The 19,068-nt window shown below is 59.6% G+C and overlaps 1 protein-coding gene across 1 annotated transcript in view; it reads right to left on the bottom strand.

The window, feature by feature from the left end:
* The window catches only part of SCUBE1 (signal peptide, CUB domain and EGF like domain containing 1), a 138,500-nt gene that overhangs the window by 57,128 nt on the left and 62,304 nt on the right, over nucleotides 1-19,068 (bottom strand). The window contains exon 5 of the mRNA XM_034987338.1: nucleotides 2,128-2,253. Within this exon, the coding sequence (XP_034843229.1) occupies nucleotides 2,128-2,253 (126 nt within the window). The remainder of the gene's footprint in view (nucleotides 1-2,127; nucleotides 2,254-19,068) is intronic.

The raw sequence follows: 19,068 nt of genomic DNA, 5'->3' as shown, positions 1-19,068 counted from the left end.
GTTGTCCTGCCGGTCCACAGAGGCTGGCTAGGCCAGGCCTCAGCCCCCACCCCAAATCCAGATCTAGAACTTCCTAAACCTCAGCTGGCCTCTAGGGCTAGACGGAGAGCTGCAGAGCCAACATCACACGAACTCCATGTTGACCGCACGGCAGGAACCAAAGCTGACGGGAGGGACAGCTACCTGCGCAGTCCCTTCACAGGAGGGCTGCGGTGTGCTCACCCGCTCCTTGGCCCCGGGGTTGGTACCTGATTCTCCACACAGCTCGGAGATACCCAGCTGCCGAGCCGAGGGGGTGGGGCTGCCGTTTCTTTCACCAGCAAACATTCGGGGCAAGGGCTTAGTTCTTCTCTGTCGGGGGCGGTGGGGGGGCCTTGCTGCTCACAGAAAGCCCTGCCTTGTCCCTGACCTCTCAGATCAGGTTGGCGCCTTGGGAGATGTTCTCTGAGCAAACTGCCCCCTTGCAACACTCATCCCAGACGGGCCAGTCAGTCCCAGCCACTGCCTACACCCAGCTCAGGGCTTGGCCAGTCTTGCTGAGTGAAGGAACACTTTTTACTTGTGGCTGAGCCTGACAACAAGCCTGCCCACCCCACGCATGCTTGTCCTTGGCCGTTGTCCGGAGGACTGGGAAAGCTGGAGTTCTTCATTTTCTGTTCTGAAGGGTGCCAGGTGGCGGCAGGTTTCTCCGTAGCAACAGGAATCGTCTGATGTAGAGGACCAGAGGGCCTGGCTGGAGTCCTGGGGCTGGAGCTGGGCACTTGCCCGTGGTGACCGCTTACACGTTTATCTGTGTGATCCCACGGGAAAGCCCAGGAACAAAGAGGAAGGCTGCCTACATCTCAGAACATACCTGGCCAGAAGGAAGCATCTTCACTTTGGGGAGTGGACGGATCATGAGTGTGGGGGCTGGAGCATGAGCTCCATGGAGACAGGGGCTGTGTCTAGTGCATGTGGGTCCCCAAGATCTTGGTGACTGAGGAGAGCATGGGTTGGGGAAGGTGTGGCAGGAGCCCAGAGGAAGCTGATGACAATCGAGACAATCAAAGAGCAAGGATGATGAGCCGGTGAGGCCCAGCTGTTTCTTCTCCACAGAATGAAGGATGGAAAGCACCTTTTCTTCGTGAGAGCTGGGCAGCCCAGTCTCTCATTTCAGGGGCGAGGTTGGGGCTGCTTTCTCTACTGGAAGTTGGATTCGGACTCCTCCACACCATTTCTCCGCATCAGAAAGCGGCCTGGAATGAAGTCCTTGTCTCTGGCCAGACGTGGGCAGGGCTCACACCGGTCTCCCTCAGCTCTTTATACGCATGAGCCAACCGGGCGCCAGGAAAGGTAGCCCAGCCGCCCAGTGAGCCGGGGCCGCCCCCCGCCTCCCCACGCAGCTGCTGGGAGCTGGGTCTGAAGCTCTTAAGGACTGTGAGTGTGTTCAGCCCTGGTCCTACTCCGTTTGCTGGCTCCCACTCTTGGGGAGCTGGATGACCACATTAAGAGGGTGCCTAACACCCGAGCCCTGCAGGCTGACCTCCAGGCCGGTCCTGGATGGTACCTTTGGCCAGAGGCCTCATTCAACCCAGATCTCACGGGGCATCACCATTTACGGTGGGCCCTGCAGGGGCGGACTGTAAAGTTCTGATCTTTGATCCTGGAAATAAGGTCAGCACAGGCTGGGCTGGGGCTCCCCGTCCCCGCCCCAGCCCAGCTCCTTTCCTTTTTTCTACCACCCTGTTTTACCAAGGGCTGCCCTGCTCCGCCAGGAAGCCCGAGCTTATAGGCCTCTGTGCCTGCCACAGTCCTCCATACCCGCTGGAGAGTTCAGGCTCGGCCTATGGGGCTCTGGGGTTGGGGGTTAAGATAAGCACCGCAGGGCTGTTAGGCACGGTCCTGCTCTGGGGCTGTTGGTACTGGTATGCCAGGTTGGGCTAACGCCATGTCTGGAGTTCCCAGCCCCCGTCCCTCATGCCTCCCCAGGCTTCTTCGGGGACCTTGCCCTTTCTCCCCACCCCCAGGGGCTGAGAGACCTCCCTGGGCAACGTCCAGCAGACTGGACAGACCCCCTCCCCCGCCCCCTATAAAGCAATGGCAGGAGACGCGTGGGGATGTCTGACCCATTTGTCTCCATCTACCTACGTGTGCAGTCCTTCTGGTTTTGGGCAAGGTCAAAGCCGGGCCTGCAGTCACAGGCCACCCCACCTTTGGGCGTCTCCCGGCAGATGTGGGCACAGCCGTGGTCTTTGTTCATGCAGTTCATACCCTCTGGGAAGAGACAGACGAGAGAGGGGTAGGGGACCGGGGGGAGGGAAGAGAGAGAACATTTCAGGCCGAAGAGAGGCGGCCCATAAAATGTCACCGTCAAACGCACTGTTCTTGGGCTGCTGTTAGCATGCACACCACCCCCCACGCCGGGGTGCACGCCTAGCCGTCCGCAGGGGGAGCTCTCGGGGAGAGGCCAAGGACGCCGTGCACAGGTCTAGAACCAGGCCTCGCTCTGAGAAGAGCACTGTGAAGGACTCCAGGGGACCCACGGAAGAAGCGTCCCTGCCCTAGGTCAGCTCACAGAACCCAGTACAGCTCAGGGCCTTAGACCGTTTCCTCACCAGGGCAGGTGGGGGCAGCATGGGCACCTTTCCGGCTGCACAGGGATGGCCCGTGCCCCACGAAGGCAGGCGGAGACTTTGGTTTCAGGCTGGGCCCAGAGGGGAGGGGCTGGGTGGGCGGGCAGCAGCCCTAAGCAAACGTGCCCTGGCAGGCCTGCACTTGTTTCCTGGGAGGCCCTGTTCCCGCACGGCCACCTCTCACTGCGTCCCTGCACAGAGGCTCGTCCTCAGCAGCCCCACAGCCATGCCCTGAACTACACGCCACCCCCCCATCCCCCGGCAGCCCGAGGGGGTCTCTTTCTGTCCCTGGTCACTGCAGTGCTCCAGGATCCGTGGAACCTTCACTCCCAAATGCAGAGCCCTGCGCGACCTGCTGCTGGCCTTCTGCCCCACCCGCACACCCCTGTGCCCCATGCAGACTGTTCCAGGTCCAGGAACACACGTGTCCCCATTTCCAACATCTTAGCTCGGGATTCCTGCGGGTTGGCATGTTTCCTTTTAAAGGAAAATGTCTGCCAACCTCCGGTACCTTGTTCTGGGAAGCCTCATCTAGAGGGGCAGCCAGCAGCAGCCCTCCTTGCTGGTTGGGAGGCCTCAGAAAGGGGAGACGTCCCCAGGATGCCAGGGCTGGGCCGCCCCACTGCCTGTTAGTGTCCCCACCCTCTAGCTGCAGTGGGCTGTTTTATCTGGAGCCCTGCCCATCTTGCCCTTGCTTAGCAGGCCCTTCCAGCTTGTTCTTTGGGCCAGGTTCAGAAGCCCTGTCCCTCACAAGGCCGGCTGTCCCTGTCTCCTCTCCTCCCAGGCTCCCTGAGACTCTACTGTGGCACCAAAGCCTAGGCAGCGGCAATGCTCTGGGCCCCTCGCCCCTATAAAGGCCAGCACCCCCTTCAGAGGTTAGGACGCCGGGCTTAAGACCCCTGCCCAAAGGCCCATGGGGCACTGAGAGGCACCACCAGGACTTGGACCAGTACCTCCGACTATAAACCCCTGTCCCGCTCCTGCCGCAGAGGCCTTGTGGAATGCAGAGCTGGGCTGCCCTGGGTTTCCAGGGCAGGCACTGGGGACCACGCACATCGAGTCTCTAGAGGCCCGGGCTCCAGTCGATGCACGCTGAGGATTACACCGAAATGTGCTCTGAGGGCTCTGGCACGATGGGGACAGTGAGGGTCCCCTGGGTGGGCCGTGTGCCTCTCTCCTCAGTCACTCCTAGTTCCTGGGACACCCCACCCCCCACCCCAAGAGACTTGATCTTCCCTCCCTGATTGCCTGGAGTGGCTCAGACCCCCTTCAGATGACCCCAGTTGATATTTATCTTCCTGGTGATTTGTGAGGAGTTTCCAGAATTTATGAGGTCATCAGGGGTCAAGTGAGAGGTTGTAGGTCACAAGTCCATCAAGAGGCTAAAGGCAGATGAAAGGAAGAGCTGCTGACCGCCCACACGGCGTCCTGAGGCCTTACTTCCACGTCCGGCCCGAGAGGAGCCAGCCCCGGACAGAGGGGAGGAAGCCGCAGACGGGGACACACGGCGGCCTCCCTTCCCCAAGGTGGCTCACCTGTGGGCCAGGACCAGCTCCATCTTGACCCTGGCCGCTGTAAGCACGGGTGTGGGGCAACTGAGATCTGACATACGCTTCAGAACATACACACCCCAGCAGCTACAACAAAGATTTTTTTAAAAAGTCTAAATTGAAATGAAACAACGAAATGGCACTGAGGGAAACCTGCATTGTGCTGGGCGCGCTGACCTCTGCTCTCAGCTGGATTTTCTCACTTCTTCAGATCACACTACTGGACTGATGCAGAGTGGGCCCAACTACCCAACAGCTGACCAAAGAAAGCACTCCAGTGCCAGGGTTCCTCCCAGGAAGCTTCCGGTTCGTGTGGAGAGTCGCCCCCTCCGCTCACCGAATTCCACAACAGCACTCATGCACACCTTGTACGGCGGCATGGGAGACCCAGCGGGCTGCTGGGCCGTCGAACGACTGGGGGACGGGGCTCGGGGTGGTGTGGCATTTCTGTGGTGTGAATGCTCCATCGAGGCTGACCCCAAGCTCCCAGGGGAGATCCCTGAAGGTGCAGTGGGGAAGAGGGGCACCATGGGCCCTTGTGAGCCGGCAAGAGCCCGCCTCACACAGAAAGTATGGCTCCCTTAGGTCACTGTGAAGTCAGGAGTCTGGCCTCCTGACTAGTGTGTGTCTCAGAGAAAATCACTTCTCTGGCAAGGTGGGAATGATCCTCTCTGCCTCACAGACAAGACAGGGCAGGTATTCTGACACTAGATTTTTCTATGGGGGTGCTGACTTCAGAAGGCTCGTGCCTTCTCCTGCAGATCTAGAGAAAGCATAGCTCCTCGTGGGGACCTTGGCTAGGACAGGCAGCCCCTCCTCAGAGGAGGCTTTCGGTCGAGGGGATCTCCTGGGCCACTGAGACATATGCAGCCTCTCATCAGGTCTTCTGAGAGACTTGCTGCCCTGAGGGGTCAGCTGGCAGGTGGTGGCCACAAAGCAGCCTCCCGGACCATCACCACTGGCTTTATTAATGGTGGGCTGAGTCCGGCATCACCCTTCACTCCCTGCTTACTCCCCCAAGAGTTGTTCTGGCCTCTTCCCAGGTTTGTCTCCTGCCATCAAGTACTCGCACTCCACGGGCCTGCGATTCCACACGGCCTATTGAACACCCCCTGGGAGTGTTCCCCATCCACGCCCTTGCCTCTCTGGTCTTCCATAGACAAAATCCTGGGCCTGTCCCAAACTCCACCAGTTCCACGGGGCTTCCTGACTGCTCCCCATGTTGCCCCCATGCCACCACCCTGCGTTAATCTCCCAGGGCTGTCCTGTGGCTGGCCCAGGTGATCGATGCCACTCAAACAGATCTGTGCTTTCTTCCTAACCTGGGAAGAGCCCAAGGGCCCTTGTTTAATCTCAGGCTTAGATGTGATGGCAGATGAAGAAAGGGATGAAGAAAGGGAGATTGAATTTCCATTCCCAGCCAAAGAAACACAACTTACAAGAAGCCCTGCTAATCATCACTAACCATAAATTTGTCACTGGGGAGCTGATGTGGCCCTGAACTTTGGATGCTAAACAGAGCCTAATGCTTTAAAGAAGTCACTCAGCTTTCTCCCACACCATGGACTTGCCAGCAGGCAATCTTTCTTTCTGAGAATCTAGACTAATAATGAGCCAAGATGTTGTTTTGCTGGCAAAGGATAATTGGGGCGGGGGGGGGGGCAGTAATCCAGTGTTCCAGTCCAAGTCGATCTGGAAGCAAGCAATGGAACCCCGGAGCTGGGAGGGTGGGCCCCAGGCCTCGAGTGTGTCCACTTCAGTGGTCTTAGCAACTGTGGGAGAGGTGGGCGAGGTCCCCCATCTTCCACCTAAAGACCTGAGTGAGGTCATGTGACTCACTGAAGTTCCCACCCAGGCTCCGGAGCACGGGGCCCTCTTTCTCCAGCCCAGGGCAGGGCCAGCACTGGGTCATCAGTGGAAAGGGCTTTGGGACCTCTTTACATTTCTGACAATTACAGAGAAGCCTGAAGATTTTCTGTTTAGGTGTTGACATGCTACAGTTACTGTTTACTATAATAGATATTAAATGGGGAAGTTTATATTTAATAACTTATAACAATAGAAATTAAAAATGTTACATGTTGACATAAATATTTTTTTAATTAAAAGCTATATTTTTCAAAACAAGGGGAGAGTTGGCTGAGAGGAGAGTCCTTGCAGAGGAGAATGGGGCAGGGGTGGGTGCTGATTCTTGACCCTGCTGTTTGAATCCCTGGGGGTGCCGCTGGGCCTGAAGCCATGCCCCCCCATTCTCCAGGCACTTGTCACTTCTTGTCTCCACTGGGTTAAGGGGTGCCTGCCGCAGACTGGATGCTACAGGAAGTGGTCAACCCGTGGTGGCGCTCTGGAAGGCCAAATGCCGCCATGTCCCTCCTCCAGGAAGCCTTCCTAAGTCCCCAGGCCGGTCAATGGCCTTCTGGACGCCCATGCTGCCCTCACTTGTGGTACTGATATGGTGGCCATGTTTCTGCTCCCTGGTCTTCCTGTGACTCTCTGACCAGCCCCTGAGGGCAGGCTGAGCTCTGAGCCTCTCAGTCCCCTTGCTGTCCAGATAGGTCCTGCCTGGGACGGGATGGAATAACCTTTCCCCTCTTCCTCGAGGGTCTGGGACACAGGTCTGGGCCTCACAGCCCAGTAGTCACACAGGCAGCCTCATGTGAGACTGGAGTCCTCTCAGCCTGAGTGCTTCTGGAGGTACCTCCTCCCTGAGCTGGAGGCCATCGGGCCTCACCATCACATTGGCAACCATCCCAAAGATGGCTGAACCGCCCAGCCTGCGGGGCCGGAACAATATAGTTTGCTCTGCGCTGGTAATTCAGCTCCTCACCGGCTACAGACACAGGAGCTGCATTATCTTCCCCTTGGCTCCGGGCCATGCTCCGGGCCACGAGATGTGTGGCGTGACTGGCAGAGCCGCCGATGGTCAGGGCTGGATGGATCCTTGCAGCCTGTCTTGTCCATCCATCTTACAGATGGGGAAAATGAGGCCCCAAGATGGCACGTGTCTGTCTCAGATCATATGGCAGGACTAGAACCCAGGCTGCTGGCTTCCTGGCCACACTGTCCCACCCTGGGGTCACCGTGCTACACGTGTGGGACCCAGAAGGCTGACTGGCAGCAAGCACTTCCTGGGGTGAACAGAACTGGGGACCTGGCACAGAGTTAGGGGGGTAAGTGGTGCCTGTTACTATTTCTTCAGAATTAAGAACCTATTAACATTCAAGGCCAGTTCAGATGCTTCAGATGCTCCATGGGGCAGCCCCTCAACAAAGCACACAACCCCAGCTCTTCTGGCCCCGCACCAGCTGCCACTGAGCATGAGGGTGGAGCCTCGGCTCACTTCCAGAGCCATCAGCTGAGTGCCTGTGTCACCCCTTTAGCGTCTGGGAACAGTGTGAGGGTCCCCGAGCGGCCTGGCCCTCCCACCCTTCCCCTGCTTGTCCTCTGCATCCTGCTCTCCCTTGGCAGCCTTGGCGGCCCTCCCACCGGCTCAGGCACCACAGTGGCCTGTGGAAGGCCTGGCGCACGCCCACCATGACTGCTCAGAAAGGTCGCGGGCTCTCAGCTGAGCAAGGGGAGGGATCCACGGGCCAGCCTACAAGACCCATGCCTCCAGGCAGTGCTGAACGGGGCCTCCTCCACAAACGCGCTTTCTCTGGACTCCCCTTGCCAGCTACCTGATGCCTTTATTCTTCCAGTGTAGCTCAAGATCTGACCCCACAGCCCAAGTCTCCTGGCTCTCTGTCTCTTCCTTCCAAGTGTAGATGGGGTGGGATGTATGTCCCCCTGTGCTCGTCTACCTGCCGTCACCTCTCCCACTAGCCAGAGAGCTCCGACAGGCAGGGAAGGTGTCCTGTTCGTGCTATGTCCTGGTGCCTAGGGCCCTGGCGGCAGACAGCAGATGCTCAGCGCATCTTACTGAGGGCATGAATGCAGAGCCTCCAGAGGGAAAGGCTAGCTGCCAGGCCTGTAGGGTGGCCCGCACGAGTGCTCACCATCAAGGCACACCGAGGAAGAGTGTGCCACTCCCAAGCGGGGCTGGGGCCGGAACCCGCCTGCATTGTACCTGACTGAGCCTCTGGTCGGATACCTTCTTCTCCGGGTCTCTGTTTCCTTAGCTGGGAAATGGGCTGTCATAACCTCTGCCTCCAGCGGTTGCCGTGAAACTCAAACGAGAGAACTGTGTAATGTGTGTGGCACAGACCGGGTTCCTGCCTCATCCTGCCGGGTGCTACATGCAAATCCTTGCTAAGCCACCCTCCCCTGCCCCCGTCGGGAACTTAAAGGGACTTTTATCCTTGCCTGTGTCCTCAGTGCCCAGCACAGGGGCTGAAAGAAATACAAGGAGAGCAAAGGCGGGAGAGAAGGAGGGAGGACGAGGAGGAGAGAGATGAAGGCTGTCCGGCCTCAGAGCACCTCACAGAGAATTGTGAGAGTACCCTGTGGCATTTGCAGCTGCGTGTTCTATGAAACAGCCTCTCAGGAACCCCCCAGCGTACATTAAAGGCTCTGAGAAGCCCTGCAGTCACTCGTGGGACAGCCCCTTACCTCTCCCTTAAAAGAGCCCCACCCTGGGATGACCCACGTCAGTTCCTCACCTTGCAGATGAGCTCTGGTGGCTCAGGGACGGAGGCAGCACAGGCCTGGGCAGGGGATAGGCCGCTAGCTCCACCAGCTGGAGCCTGGTGTGGCTTCCTCTGCCCCAGCCCCAGGGATGGAGGCGATGGCGGCCCCTCTGCCCTCTCCCAGAAGGGCTGTCCTGTGGGCAGCGAGCTAACACGCAGTATGACCAGCACAGCGACTGCCGAGGGTATGTGCGTTTGAACAGGGGAACCCCGAGGCAAGTGAGGCGCTGGATACCAAGCACTTCTGCTCCAGAGGACTGGTCCTGGCTCCACCCTAGAAGGAGCCTCAGGGTCCTCTGCTCTACCCACTCGGCTTCCGCCCCGCCCCAGCTCCTCTGAGGGGGCTGGACCACTCTGGCCAGCGCTGGCTGGCATGTCGTCTCCGCTGATGCCAGTCCTTAGTCTCCTTCAGAGCATGGGCCAGGCCCAGGGCTGGGCACAGAGTGGGTTTCTGTGAGCCTGCAGAGCTGAAGGGCCCTGGCCCAAACTCTGTCCTCCCGTGGCTCCTGCTTTGTACCACATCTGCTCTTGGGGGTTGAACAAGATGGCTGTCCCTGGGCCAGGTGCAGCGTCCCTCGGCCTAGCTCCCTGTCCTGATATGGGGAGTAACCACGCAGTGCCAAGTTCAGCACAAAGCCCTGTTTACCTCTTTGCCTAGAGGGGAAATAAGATCGAATTTCAGAGTCGTTTCCAGAAATCCTGGTCTTCAGGGGCCTGGTGCCAGTCAGGCCAGGCTGCTCGCCAGGTCGCATCTAATTTGATCTGACCCATCCAAATCCAATTATGTTCTGCAAACTCAGATCGAGTGTCTCCTTGTGCCCAGAACGGGGCAGGGAGCAATGAGGAGACAGATGTTGTGACACTGCATCCAATTTCAGACTCTGCCACTTGCCACGTGACCTTGGGCAATCACTTCCCTCTGAGCCTTAGTTTCCACCCGTGGAACAGTGGCTCGTCAGGGGCCCTGCCTCCCAGGTGCTCACTCAAGCTGCCCTCCCCTTCTTGGGGCCAGTGAGGCTAAGGGCCCAGGTGAGAGCTCCAGGGACTGCACCCCAGGCCAGGGGAGCCACAGGAAGGTTGTAAATGGGGCAGGGGGGCGCTTATGTGGCAGAACGATCTCTGGATGCTGCACGGGAGGCAAGCTGCCGGGGCAAGGCTGTGGGAGCACGTGGGAGGCTGCTGCTGTCACCCTGAAAGGGACAAAGGAGCCTGGAGGGATGGCAGGGGCTGTGGGCAAGGGAGGAAGGCTGGGTTTGGGACGTAATTAGGAGCCCCTTTCTCTGAGTTTTCCAGAACACATGGTGCAGGGAATTGGGCTCTGACCACCCTTTCATCTAATTTAACCCTCATCGCAAGCCTGAGAAGCGAGTATCGCCATGTCCATTTCACAGACAAGCAAATGGAGGCGGGATCTGGGTGGGAAAGGGCGGCCAGGGCCACCTCTCCAGAGCCCAAGGCTTCCTCGCGATGGGCCCCTCCCTAGATTCTTGTCTCCTCTGGGCCCTGGGACAGGCCCCGGCCGCCCTTCCCCACCAGGGCCCATTTCCCCCAAAGACCTTCTATCATTTTTGGAGACCCCATAAGAGTGTGCACAGAGGTAAACGATGGCAGAATCTGCCTGCCCCAAACCAGTGTGCACCTCGCGTCTTCGGCAAAGCAAAGTTCACGGATGCATCTAAAGCAGGGCAGGGGGAGGCGGGCTCAATCTGTTTGTACTTAGGAGCTGGCCCTTTCTCCTCATCCTGGCCCAGGATAACAAAGCTGGAATGTGTGCCTCCCAAGGGTCGTTGCTATGGCGACTTCATCAATAACATCATTTTCCGCATCCATGTCCCTTAAACACATGGAAAAGGCAGGCAAGCTGGGAACGGCAGAGCAGGGAGAAAAGAACACTCACCCTGCTCCGCCCTTCCCCCCACCTCAGCAGGAAGGGATTTTCCTCCCCTTCAACCTCATCAATAGAAACTTATGGAGCCCAGAAAGAGGCTGGAGCCTCGGGGGCGGCAGGAAGAGGCTGCTGCCTTCCCCAGCCCAGACTTGGCAAGCCGTCCAAGCGAGGCAGGCAAAAACAAACACGGGCTCCCACATGCTTTGAAGGGGGATGAAGCAAACAGGGAAAGGTCCTGCCACGGGGGAGAGGCACGGGAGCGGCGGCAGGGACAGGCCTGCTGGAGGGATCGGGGTGACACACGCCCTGTGGTGTTCTCCCCACTTATCAGAGGAGGGCACCGAGGCACAGACAGCTTACAGCTGAGGTGAGGTCAGGGGAGGGGCTGGATCTAGGGGGCCCGCCGGAAACTCACTGCGGGCTGATGTCGCCACAGCTACTGTTATTGAGCACTTACTGTATCCTAAGCACTTCACGCGAATCATCTTCCGTAAGCCTCACGGGCACTCTTCAGTAGACACTGTTATCCCCACTGTGCAAGTGAGGAGAATAGGGTGAAGAAAGGCTCGGTGCCTTGCCCAAGGGACACAGAGCGGGACAGGGGAACCTGGGTTTCACGGAACCTGTGCTCCCAGGGCACTTCCAGCAGGCGATGGAGAGCCATGCCGAGGGGAGGGGCAGGGAAGCCCGGGCTTGTCCCCTTCTGTTCCTTAACTTTCCCCACGGTGATCTGGGCCACCGGAATGACCCAGCTCCCGTCCTCCCTACCTGTAGCCACGTGTCCACATCCTGTCTCTCCAAGACATGTCAAATGGCAGCAGTTCCAAGAAGCTGATTATCCCCCCAACCCTCCCTCCAATCTCTGTGCTCCTCAGATCCCTTGCCTGAGCCCGCAGTGGGCCCGAGCACCCTGTTCATTCCCGACTCCCCAGGGCCCAGCCCCAGGCCTGGCACAGACACAAAGACAAGACTACAGGTCTTTATAACGCCACGCTGCAAGGCAAGTAGCTTTATCTTCATTTTACAGAGTTCAGAGAGGTTAAGCAATTTGCCCACGGTCACTTAAGCGGGATGTGACAGAGGTGAAACTTGAACCTGTTCCATTTGACTCAAAGACCTGCCCTTCACCAGCTGCAGAGGGAACTTTCTAGAGCATAAATCTGTGTCTTCCCACTGCTAAAAAGTCATCAGTGTCCCCTCCCTGACCCCCCCCCCAACCCAGTGCCCAAAGGAGTAGGCTGAGAGTTCTCAGTATGGCACTTAAGGTCCTCCTGACCCCATCTGGCCTGCCATGGCCCTAGGTAACAGGGACACTCTGTCAGCCTGCACATCCTGCCCTCCCTTCTCACCTTGGTGCCTTTGGGAATGCAGAGCCTTCTGCCTGGAACACACTCCCTCCTCCTTTGACTGGCAGCTCCGACTACAGTTACTTGAAATCGTGTTTGGGTGTCACCTCTTCTAGGAAGCCTTCCTTGTTTCCAGCTTCCTTCCCAGTCCCTAGACTGTTAGGGGATTGTCCTGGGCCTCCAAAACCCTCGCAGCGCCCTCTCTCAGAGCACCCACCACACTAACTGTAACTGCTGGGTCTGTTAGGCTTTCCCCACCAGACTAGGGGCTCCTGGAGGAGGCAGGGCCCGAGCCTGAGTCGCCTCTTTGCCCCGATGCTCTGCACAGGGTCTAGCCCGGACTGAAGGCCTGAGAAATGTTCTGTACCCATGAGGGGCCTGGCCTTGGCCCCTCTGGGCTTTGACTCTGCATCGGAACAGGGGCCAATGCTCAGGCAACGGAGTGCATCTGTCTGCAGGCCCAGCCCTGGCTGCGACCTGCTGTAGGGTGTCAACTCTGATCCTGCACCACCCACCTGCCCGGATCTGCCTTGATCCCCTAATTACACTCCAACAATATCTGCACCTGGATGGTGCTCCAGGAGCCTCTCATTACAAGGCCTGGGCTTGAGCCAGGACACAAGGCTCCCCCTCCCACCTTCTGCCCCTGAAATTACATCGTCCTGGGCAATGCCAGGCCTGGCCGAGGTGTCAGCAGTTGGCTGCCCCAGACCAGATCCCCGGCTGACCAGGAGTCCGGCCCGCCGCAGGCCACATCCCTAGGGGCAGCCCCACCTGGGGAGGGGGAGTAATAAAGACTGTGGTCTTCCGCTTACCCCGAGCTCCTCAGGACCAGGCCCCATGCCAGGCTCCTCACACGCATCCCTAACTGACCGTCTCTCACGGCTCCGGCGCCAGGTCCTGTCAGCAGGCCCACCTGACAGGTGACGATGCTGAGGCTCAGAGAGAGATCTCCTAACTTGTGTGGTGGAACAGGGACCGGAGCCTCTTTGGCCACTCGCCAGCAGGCTGAAGGGGGTCCCAACCCCTCACCTCACAGACTACCTACTGCCCCCTGGGATCCCCTGGGCTGCCTCGGGGCCCCTCAGGGGACTCTGCTCCCCTCCTTCTCCTTGCCCGCATCTCACTGCCTTTGTCAGCCTGATCTTCCCTCACTGCTCCCCCACCCCCACACTCCCAGGCAGGACCCTTCTGTCCTCCTGCCCCTCCGTCAGGCTCAGTGGCCCCCCACCAGGGCCCCACCAGGACTGGCCCTTTTGAGCTGGCCTCCTCTGGTCCAGCCACAAAAGTCCAACCCTCCAGTGACTGGACTCCTAGCGCCTTCATCTGCTCACCTGCCTACTTGTTGTCTCTTTCTACAAATATTTAGGGAAGGTCTCCTTTATTCCAGACCTTTCCACAGGACCGGCCTGCTTCTTGTCTGTGCCTTTCACTGGTGCTGCTCTCCCAGGGGCTGACCACAGTTGAGCTCCTTGTAGCTGTTCAGTGTGCACCTGCAGGGTAGTGGGTTCAAAGCGCGCTGCTGACAGACAAGGGGCATGGCTCCGAAATGAAGCTGGCCTGCTTTGAATTACATGCAAGCGAACAGCCAGAACGGGCTGGTTTTCTGGAAAGCCAGCCCTGGAAGGGACCTTGGAGACCAACTAGACGAAGCCTTTCCTTTTCCGTTGAGGAGGCTGAAGCCTCCGGGATAGTGACCTGCCCTGGCTCACGCGGCAGTCAGCTTGGGAGCCACACAGAACCTTTGACTCCCAATCCCCTGGGGCGCCCAACGCCCCAGCTCTCAAGTTCAGCATTCTTCTTGCCACATCAGGAGGCGGCTCACGAGGCCCTGCTGGCTTGGGCTGTCAGGCGCTTGCACGTTCTCTGAGCCTTTGCAAAGTGCCACCTGGGCGAGGGTCTGTGTGGAAGCCAAGAGCAAGGCCCGCGGGCCGCCTACCCACAGCTGACACAAGCCCACTGCCACAGCGGCTCACTGGGGGGCAGGCCCTGTGTACATGGACAGATGGACAGACGGCCGAATGGACTGCTGGACCGTGGCTGGCTCCTGGCATCCCAGGTGATACCGACCTTCCTTGGGCCCCCCACCCCGGGGCCCTGACCAGTCCTGACACCGGGGCCCCTGGAAAGCTGCGTCTGTGAGGTGGGAGGCAGCCTGTCTAACAGCCGCCAGGACCACGTGGCCGTCTGTGCAGATGTGCGTGGGCAAACGCGTGCAGAGCTGCAGAGTCCCACAGGGAGGTGGCATCGCTGTGCGGTGGGCCGGGCTCCCCAGCTCTGCCTCACACCTCCCATTCTGGCCCACTCTAAGGTGTGTGGCCCTGGAAGTGGCGCAGCTTCCTGCTCTGTGAAGTGCCTCGCGACTCAGGAGCTCAGCGAAGGCTGCCGGTCTCCCCCGCGCCCCCCACAGGCTGACTCTGCAGCGCCTGTCCCCTCTTCACCCTGGCCCCTGGGTCACCTCCCAGCTACTCCTCCCTCCCCTTCCGACCCCCTGAAGTTCCCCCACTGACCACTAGGTGTCACCACGAGCACATCCAAGCCTTTCAGGCCCAGAGTTCGGGGACCAGGCCGACTTTTCACTCCGCTGAGGCTGGGGAGGCTGGAGGCGGCTTTCCCCTCCCAGGGCTGCCAGACTTCCACATGTACCACATAAACACAGCAGATGCCTGGTTAAATCTGGATTTCAGATAAACGACGACTACTTCCAAGTATAAGTATGTCCCAAATGTTGCATGGGTCATACTTACATTAAAAATGTATTCACTGTTCATTTGAAATCCAAATATAAACGGTGTCCTCTATGTTATCCGGCAACCAGATCCCTCCATCCACGGGGATCCTCAAGGAAGCCATGGGTGGGGGGGACAGTCAGCTCATGCAGGCCCCCGACCATGGCCTGTCCAGGACCAGGGAACAAATCGTTTTTCTCTCCTGAGAGGTGACGTAGGTGCAGGAGGGGCCAACATGCCAGCCTTGAGAGTGTTCCCAGCAGCCCTCGGGCACCTGGGAGGAGAAGCCAGTAAGAATGCGGGGGATACGCTAGCAGGAGATCCTCTAAGGATGCGAGCAGCTCCCCAGCACGTCGGCCGGTGCCTCTCCTCTGCTGCCCGCCATGGTGCCCGCCACGGTGCCCGCCATGGTGCAGCGGAGCAGAGCAGGGGCTCAAGAGCCGTGGATGCTCGGGCTCTGGGGGCTCCAGCCCAAACCGGCAGCACTGCCGCCCTCCCCGCACCTCTGTCCCCTCCTTTGTGGCACCTGTCACTGCCAAGTACTCTGAAAAGTGAAGGCTACACAGAAGGACCTCAATAAAGGTCGAGTAGCTCTCCCTTTCCCATGAGCTCGCAGCAAGGGCAGGGCCACGGCCCGTGGGAGCCTCTGCACACTCTCACCCTTTACTCTGACTCCAGCCCACGGCCTAGCTGTGGCTTCGCCGGATACACGGACGGCGGGTGCACGCCGCCCCGGCACTGTGATGGGGGCCCCGGGAACAGGAGGACAGCGCTGGGGCAGCGGGCAGGAGAAGTGGCCCGTGGAGGACTCTGCTCCGGCAGGGCCGTGGACACAGCAGCGGCAGCGGCGTCTCTGGGGGGCTGGTAAGCCTGGGCTGTCCCGCCGCAGAGGCCTCGGCCGGCCTGACCACGGCCCAGCCCCATGCCCTGGGCAGGTCCTCGCCGGGTGCTGCGCACGGTGCTCACGCGAGGGGCCCGGGAGGGCTCTGTAACACCGATGCTGCACACAATTCCGACACGTATCCCCCGCATGGGATGGACCCCATCCCGTCCCGCTGCCACTCGGCACGTGTCCTCTGTGCCATCTGTGTCCTTTAGAGGAGCCTGCACAGCGGTGCCCTGAGAGAGGGCTGAGCCCCTCAACCTGTGGCGCACGCCGAGAGGAAGCCACGCCTGCCAAGAGTCAGAGACGGCTCCACAGAGGAGGTGAAAGCGGGCTGGGTTTTGAAGGATGATGAGGAGTTCTCCAGGCAGTGAGGGGCTGAGGAATGGCATTCGAGGCGGAAGAAATAACACAGTCCAAGGCCCATACTGGGTAAAGGGCACACGTAACAGGGCTCCCTGGTTCCAGGGAGAACAGAAGGCAGGTGGGCGGGGGAACTGGGGAGGATGTGGAAGGCTCGGAAGGCGGTGCAGGCAGACGTTCTGGTGCAGAGGAGGTAAGAGTTCGTGGTGGCTGCTTCACAACGTGCACAACACGGAGAGGAGCCATGCGCAGGTCCTGAGTGGGGAATGACACGCCGGGGGGCGGGAGGAACCGTGGCTCCAGCTGCCGTCAGAAGGCCAAGCGGGACAGGGAGACTCCGGAGCCAGCCGCTGCACTAACTCAGCATTAGGGTGAAACCTGGCCCCAGGCGGGGAGTGGAGAGGGGGCCCCTGTTCCACACAGGGCTCCGGGCTGTGGGCCTCCCGTCCCCATCCTCCACCCGTTTGTTCTTGGCAGTACCTTTGGTCTTAGGAGTCGGTCGGACCTGGGTTCAAATCTTCACTGTGCCCCTTACTCACTGTGGACAGATGTCTTTGCTGCTCAGTGTCTATTTTCTCCCCCCTGAAACTGAGGACAGTAAGAGCCACACGGCACAGGATTGTTCTCAGGATCCGACTGCCCACGGCTAAGTACGGGCCCAGCTTGGCACGTAGTGATGCCCGGTGACAGTGGACGGTGCTATTGAGCTCAGGTCGACGCACACCATCAGGGGACACAGGGTGTCTACAGCTGTCCTCATAAACAATTCTTTAATGAATACTCACTCATGTTTGCCCCACTTTACAGACTAAGAAACTGAGGCCGCAGGGCTTGTGGCCAAGAAGGGAGCCAGGCCCAGGGCCAGCTACCTCTCCACTTGGTGCTCACCCGTCTGCCCTGCACTGTCCCCTCTGGGAGGCCCGAGGGGCTGCAGCAGGGGAGAATCCCCTTCGCCGACTCCGCGCTGTCAGTGCTGGGGTCCTGGTGCCTGGCCAGGGCTGGCTGGAGGCCAGGCCAGGAGAAGGGCGTGAAGCTGGGCTCACCAGCCAAAGGAGTTGTTTATGGGGTGGGAGGCTCGTAAAAAATAATGGGCTGGATTTATTGTCCCCACCTCAAGGGCCGTTCCGGACTGCACAGGGCCAGGCCAGGCCTTCTCCAGCAGCACCATAAATCTTCCCGCTAAATGCGAGAGCTGTTCATTCTCCCGCCCACCTGGTCCGCAGCAGGCAGGGGGAGCGAGGAGAACCTGTACGCCCCATGCCCTGGCCCCTGGCTGGTCCACCCCCAGGAGCAGTTGAAAGGGGTAGCCCTGAGGCTGGGGTGGGATTCTCCGGTGTGGCCATGCATTGAAAACACGCACCCACAGGGGCCCAGCACCCATAGCTGATGACAGGAAGCTCTGGCAAAAGGCAGGGGATGTTCCTGGGTTTGCAGGAGCTGCGCTGGAGCCCCTCGGGTCACGGTCTGGCCAGGATCCCATGATGCGGGCGCATCTTGGGAGCCCACGGGAGCCCGCCAGCCAGGCACACTGACAGGCTGCTAAGCCGCTATCTGTGGCTGGGGCAATTTGGAAGACCGTGTATCTGCTCATAGGCTTGTTTATGGGAATCTGGAGGTGGATGGAGCAGGGGAAGAGAAGCTGGCATTAGCAATTTGTCCCCCCCCCCCCCGCCCCGTCCTGAGTACTGCCTCCCAGGGCGCCCCGCTCGGTATTCCCTCCAGCAGTGGGGATGATAGTGCTCACCCAAAGTACCTCCCAGGGTGGTTGCAAGCGTCAGAAGTAAGTGTAAGGGGGAGTGTAGGCTGAGCAGCAGAGAGCCGGGGATGAGCCTCGCGAGGGAGGGCACCTGCTGGCTGAGAAGGGGGTCAAGGGATGGGGTCCCATCTGCCTGCAGGCCAAGGCCAGGGCAAGTGAGAGCAGGCGGGCAGGGTGGAAGACAAAGTCCAGAGGAGGGTCAAGGACCAGCCCTGGAGGAGCGTGGAAGGAGGGTCCAGGACAAATGCTGCTGGGACAGGCAGAGGGTGGCTGCCCTCAGAGGCTGCTCCTGGGGTCTCGGTGGCCCTCTGCTCTGGTCCAACCCCAGGGATCTGCCCAAACTCCCCAGTGACCCTTGCTGGGGAGCTCCCCAGTCAGTTCCTAGGTGATGTGGGCTTTGAGCAGTGGGCTCAGGTCCTGACGACAAGGCGTGCTTGGCCTCCTTGGAGGCTTCTTGCTGGGGTCGACTGGAGGGCTGTGTCTTGCAGGGCCTCTACTCTGCCCTCCTAGCAGTCTGGCTGGAAGGACTGAATCTGAAGGGCAGCACTCAGCAAGCAGGCAGTCTGCTCCGCTGACCGAGTGAGCTCACCGGCACTCCCCCGCAGCCCCAGGCCCTCCATGCCAGAGCCCTCCACACACTGACCCTCGGACCCACAGCGCACGCCTTCCCATCTGCCTCCCCCAGTCTGTGGGTTCTGGGAGGACATGCCCTGGCTCAAAGGTGGGGCTTCCGAACACTGCCCACCAAGTGGGATGGAGCCCACATGCCTGGTCACAGGTCACTGAGTGAAGTACAGATGGCAGAATGCTTCCCCAAGCCCCCAGAACACGTGCAGGGAGATCAGAAATGCGACTTAATTATCCCAAGCCCCTAAACCCTGACGGAGCCCCAGATTTCTGAGCTTTTCCTCACACCAGGCAACTCCCAGCGACTTCCTCAGGCCCCAGGCTGGGGCCAGGCCTGAGTCAGCTGACCAGGCGACGGGAGGCAGGCGCCTGCCTTCCGCACAAGTCTCTCCTGGGCATCTGTGAATCAGGACCCCGAGTGACAGTGCTGAGCGTGACCCACATTTCAGCCTCCAGGGAAGGAGACACACACTGGTCTGTTCTGGCTCCACTCCAGGGCTCCTTGGGTTAAAAAGCACAAGGCCACACCTTGTCCAGAGACAGCTGCCCCTGAAATATTCCGCACCTACGTGAAGCGGGCAGTAGGCCTCTCCAAAGTGCAAACCCGAGGCAGGCGGGCTCCGTAGAAAGTCCTGGCTGCCCTGCCTCTCACCTTCCCTTGGCCATCCTCCTGCCTCTTTCCCCTCATC

Source organism: Mirounga leonina, unplaced genomic scaffold (genome assembly GCF_011800145.1).
Source record: "Mirounga leonina isolate KUSES-001 unplaced genomic scaffold, KU_Mleo_1.0 Mir_418, whole genome shotgun sequence".
NCBI lineage: Eukaryota > Metazoa > Chordata > Mammalia > Carnivora > Phocidae > Mirounga > Mirounga leonina.
The sequence above is the reverse complement of the archived record's forward strand: the minus strand, read 5'-3'. Positions and strand labels throughout refer to the sequence as shown.